The sequence below is a fragment of the Lactuca serriola genome, chromosome 4 (assembly GCF_051521515.1).
Source record: "Lactuca serriola cultivar US96UC23 chromosome 4, Lser_US96UC23_V15, whole genome shotgun sequence".
Taxonomy (NCBI): domain Eukaryota; kingdom Viridiplantae; phylum Streptophyta; class Magnoliopsida; order Asterales; family Asteraceae; genus Lactuca; species Lactuca serriola.
In genome coordinates, this window is record NC_136411.1 from 44,176,004 (window position 1) to 44,181,846 (window position 5,843).

Consider the following 5,843-nt stretch of genomic DNA (forward strand, 5'->3'; position numbering starts at 1 on the left):
TCTTGCATGTGTTATGTGCTGGTATGTATATCTAGTGGGGCTCGATGCCTGGGGAGGCCCAATGACTATATTGTATGCTATCGACTTTATGATTATCGTACACGTTAGCATGATTATGTGTTTACATGTTTATATGTGTACCGGGCGGCGCTCGATGTTAGGCGGGGCCTAAAGAATGACAGATTTGTAACCGAGCGGGGCCCGAGGCCGAGTGAGACTCGATGTCGGGCGAGGCCTGATGTGGGGCGGGGGCCCAGTATGTGTTTATTATGTATGGTTTGTGACAGTTTGGGGAACTCACTAAGCTTTGGGCTTATGATTTTAGTTTATGTTTCAGGTACTTCTGGTTCGAAATGGAAGAGCCCGGGATGATTGCAGAGCACACACCACTTTATTTCGCATTTCGAGGTTTACTCTGATATTTTGTGTTGTAATGATACACTTTGATCTTTTCTTGGTTGTATGACAATGTTTTGGATTACTGTTTTACTTAAGTTAAAAATAAAACTTTTGGGTCTTATTTCTGGGATGTTAGAGAGAGAGAGAGGGGTGGACCCTTTTTATTTTTAATTATAAAAATTATTTAATAAGTATTAGATCTTTTAAGAAAACGGGAAAAAATATAAGGACATAATAGTCATTTCAATATTTAGAGGGACCAAATACGCAACGAAACTAGTTTAAAAGGACCACCAATCCAAAAAATTCGGGTTTTGGACCAAAACCCGAAAAAAATGCATACCACATGGACCATTTCTTGTAGTGTATTCTAATATGTTAGTTGTATAAGTCCCAATAAGATCCAGTTCTAAATTCGCTTATGATGGATTGGAATAAGGGTGCAAACAAGTCAAACTATTCGTGACTCGTGAGCTAATAGGGATCGTTTCGTTAAAAGCTCGACTCGATACCGATTTTAAACGAGCCCGAACCTAATATTAGATTTGTTTATGAAACGAGCTCGAGCTCGAGCATGTGTCACTTAGCTCGATTAGGTTCGCGAGCTTAAAAGAGCCTATATATAATATAATTTATTATCATTTTTATACTTTGAAATAAAAACATATTTGAGGAAATAAGGATTTAAAGTATTTGTAAACGAGCTCTTTTACAAGTTCGAACAAAACTTAAGCTTATTTAGGCTTGTTAGAAAAAAAATAATAACCGAACCGAACCTGTATAATTCTTCACGAGCTTGAATCAAGCTGAACCCCTTATAACTTAAACGAATCCGAACCGAATTTTGCTCAACTCGTTTGCACCCATAATTAGAAACATTTAAATATCACATTGCATCGTTGCTGATTAGGTATAGTCATCGCCCACCTCATAATTTTTTTTTTTTTTGAAACGATATACTCCTAAATTACCCTTTAAATTCATCTATGTCCACAACGACGAGAATTGAACTCTCAAACTTAAGGAATGAGGACACTCTTGGCTAGAAAGCCTTTGGTAAAAATTAGATTAACTAAATCAAAATTAGATCAATCCAAAGATGAAATGCAAATTTATTCGGTGCACTGGAATAATAGTTTGAAAGGAAAAAAGGAAAGTAATTAACAAGATAGATACAAAAACATATTGGGAGAGAGAGACAAACAGAAGGTTTTCAAAGGAGAGAGAGAAAGCTTCGTATATCTCTTGTTCTGGTCTAAAGCCAGCAGTCATCGATCCTCTTTCATCCCACTTCAAACTGACAGACACACGCACTGTACGACTGCAGACGGTGGTGGCGGCGGTGAACGACAGTGTTAGATCTGATAACAAGTATGGGTAGCAGAGGCGGCGGAGGGAGTAATGGGGGAGGATCACAAGGAATACCATCGGCGTCTAGGAGGATGGTACAAAGTTTGAAGGAGATAGTAAACGGAGTCCCGGAAGCGGAGATCTACTCCACGCTAAAAGATTGTAACATGGACCCTAATGAAGCCGTTAATCGCCTTCTCTCCCAAGGTGAAATCAATCATGTTTCTGAATATATATTTTTTTTCAGTTTATTACTTCTTGTTTGCCCTAATCTTCCGAGTTGATAAGATTGAAGAATGGTTATTGAGTGTAGAAATCGAAAAAAAATCGAACCGCGTTCTCGCTTTGAATTGTTTCGCTTTTTATATGCGAAAAGTAGATTATGTATTTGTGGCGTTTTGGGGCTAACAAACGTTTGAATATTTACTAAAAAAAACCTTAGCTGTTTATCTGATCGAATACATCAATCGTATTTGTAACTTTTGATTTTTAGGGTTTAAGTTGAACGAGATACACAGTGTATTATTATTGCCTCGATGACTTTTAATGCGTTTATTGCCTCATCACTGAAGTCTTCTACTTATACTTGAACTACAGATTATGATTCTGGCAATGTTAAAAACTTAAAACAAATTGTAAATTTGTAATCTGAAGTTTCTTTATTGTGTAGATCCTTTTCATGAGGTGAAGAGCAAACGAGAAAAGAAAAAAGAGTTCAAAGATTCAACAGAACCAAGAACTCGTGGTGGTGGTGGTGGGACCTCTAACCGTGGGGGTAGAAGTGGTACAGACAGATATGGTGGACGTGGTGGCTCAAACCATTTTAGCTCTTCTGGTATACAAATGAAATGCCATAACTTGGAAAAAATATGTTGATTTCTATAAAGAAGTTGAGTTTTGATGTTTATGAAATCTGAATGCATTTTTTCAGAGTCTGGTGGATTGTATGGAAAACCAACATATAAGAGAGAAAATGAGACAAGTTCTTTTGCAAGTTCAACCACATCAGCATCTAAAGTGGTCCCACGTAATACAAGTTGGAATCCTCCAAGTTTCAGGTTAGTGATTCCTAACAGGTTCTTGAATTCATAACATTCGAACAATTAAAATTTTAACCTGTTTTATTGGTATGATTCCTATTTCCTACTACAGTGCATCCGATAATGCATCAGTTTCAGTTTCACAGCCATCTTCTGGCTACCAATCTGCATGGTCAGGTGCCCCTGGTCAAAAGTCAATGGCTGACATTGTCAAAATGGGTAGGCCACAAAACAACCAACCACCACCACCACAAACCGCCACTCACAACCATGCTCCTCCACCTCCACCCGCAGTGTCCGACAACCATGCTTCTTCTCCTGATAATGAATGGCCCTCCATTGAACAACCACAGCCTGTTAATCTGCATCCCATTACAGAATCCACTACAAATTCTGATCAATCAAACAAGCAGTTGTTAGGGCATGAGACCAATGAGGTTGAGGTACAAGATGAAAGTTCCTCAGAAGATCAGAATGAGGATTATGACAATGAGAATGAGAACGAGTCTCATGAGGGTAATTTAGACATTTCACTCGAAGAAGAAGAAGAAGAAGAAGAAGAAGAAGATGATGATGATGCAACTGTGCCTATATCATCAGTGACTGCAAATATACATGAAGAAAATCATATGAATCCAGCTCCACCTCAAGAGGATGATGATGATGATGATGATGATGATGATGTACCTTCTGTAGTCATTCCAGATCACCTGCAAGTGCATACAGCTGATTGCTCACATTTGAGTTTCGGGAGCTTTGGAGCAAACATGAACCAAGGGTATTCTGGTCATTTTACATCTACAGCAGATGTAGAGCCAGAGCCGGTTACCTCATCTGTTGAGCACTCTGAAACCACGTACGGATTTAGTTATATAATCTCTTATTACTCATAGAATCCTTTTATTTTTTAATATTTCTTTTTTAACTTTTTTTTTGAAAAAAAAAATCAGAAACTTGGAGTACTATGAAGATAGAAGTAGAGCAGGAGGAAATACAGAAAGTTATGATTTAGCTTCTGCTTCACAAACTGCATTGAAACAAGAGGATCATCATCATCATCATCATCATCATGATCATGAAGTGACACGTGGCAATGAATATGGTTTCCCTCCAACAACAAACACGCATACATTCGATTTCCCTCAAAGTCAAATTTCCACTCCCTTTATGAATGCCATGTCAGCAAACGGTCATCCAAATCCAGTAAGAGAATCTGACCTGTCATCATACTCTCAGTTTTCACTTTCAGTCAGTCAATCAATGCCAAGTTGGTATGCCAACTCAGCATCCCCAATCAACGATCCAACCGTATCTATGGCCGAGGTACTTATATATATATATATTTACTTACATTCATGATTTCATATCCATCATAAACATTTAAATTTAAATTATATTTATGAAAATTTTGTAGGCTTTGAAGAATGTGGGGCTGACATCGCCATCATCATCATCATCATCACAACCAGCACAGCCACAACACACACCTGCTGTTCCACAGCACCTTACCATGCACCCTTATTCCCAACATAACCTTCCTTTAGGAGGACATTTCACCAACATGAACATGAATATGAATATGATGAGCTATCCTTATTTACCCCAAAGCTACACATACATGCCATCTGGATTTCAACCTAATACATATCATCAACAGCTGGCAGCAGCCATTCTTCCACATTATAAAAACAATCTTTCTACCCAATCTCCCACTCTTCCTTCCGGATACGCATCATCTGGAAACTATGAAGATGTATTAAACGCCCATTACAAAGAACTCCAACAGGTAATAAACTTATAATAACAAAATCATAATCACTTTTTTATTTTTAATATTGGAATACCAATTGTTTGTGTGATTTTGGTAGAATGAGTGGGCTCGTGGAGGTGGGTCCCGGTCAGCAGTTCCGGCCAACGCGTATTACAGCTTACAGAGCCAGAACCAGCAACAGCCACAGCAACAGCAGCAGCCACAGCCACAGCCGCCCAGTGGGTTCCGGCAGCCGTCACAGGGATACGGTGGGGCGGGTGTAAACTACCCGGATTTTTTCCAATCTCAGATGGCGGGGGTATCACAGGAACAGCAGTTACAGTTGCAATTACAGTTACAGCAACAGCAACAACAGCAGAACCCTAGGGATGGGGGTGGGTCCCAACAGAAACTTCAGTCGCAACAGCAGCTATGGCAAAACGGATATTGATTTCTGATTACTGATTACTGATGATGATGGTTGTATTGTAGTAGGATTGTGGTTAGTGGACTTGGTTTTTTTTTTTGGGTAATGGTTGGTTTTGGTGCTTAAGTTTTTAGTCATTGTAACGTTTGATGTTGATGCCAATGCGAGTGTCTCCCTAACCCCGTTTTTACTTCTTATTATATCAAAGGAATGTCAGATCGGTTTCAATCTTTTTGCCAAATGTTCCCAATAGTTTTGCGGAAAAAAAAATAGAATAAATATGTTTGACAGTGGGAATCCATTTTGTCAATTACAGAAAATGCTTTTGGTAAAATGCATCGTCATTTTCATTATATACTTGTAAAAGAAGCATTTTTCCAAGCACCACATTCATTTGAAACCCCTATACATTTTTTTTTTCACTACATTAATTTGAAACTTCCATGACCTTTCAATTTCTTTCTAATAATAATTATAATTTGGTTAATTAGGTTAAATAAATATCAAACCTAAAGTCTAATCATATATAAACTAAAATTTAATATTAAAATAATATTTTTACTTCTATTTATAAAGTTATGTTTTTAACTTTTAACATATTATATTTAATTTATTAGTTTTAATATATTGTTGAATGTAAACCATTATTATTTTAAAGATATAATTTTAGAACAATTTGTATAAAAATAAATTATTAATTTAAATATAACATTACTGAATCAACTTAAATATCAGTTTTAATTTAACTTAAACAACCCAAAGAATATTTTGCACATACTTAAAAGTGATAAATTATAGTGTCTTTCTAATAATGATTATAAGTTGATTAATAAGGTTAAATAAATATCAAACCTAAAGTGTTATCATTAATAAACTA

At 36.8% G+C, this 5,843-nt stretch overlaps 1 protein-coding gene across 1 annotated transcript; it reads left to right on the forward strand.

Moving 5' to 3' along the window:
* Positions 1–1,573: 1,573 nt before the first annotated feature.
* On the forward strand, positions 1,574–5,194 carry LOC145101440 (uncharacterized). The gene is made up of 7 exons (XM_079038643.1): positions 1,574–1,956; positions 2,420–2,584; positions 2,681–2,807; positions 2,902–3,645; positions 3,740–4,112; positions 4,204–4,575; positions 4,658–5,194. Exons 1-7 carry the CDS (start codon positions 1,773–1,775, stop codon positions 4,988–4,990), a joined length of 2,298 nt encoding a protein of 765 aa, XP_078894769.1. The 5' UTR covers positions 1,574–1,772; the 3' UTR covers positions 4,991–5,194.
* Positions 5,195–5,843: the final 649 nt, after the last annotated feature.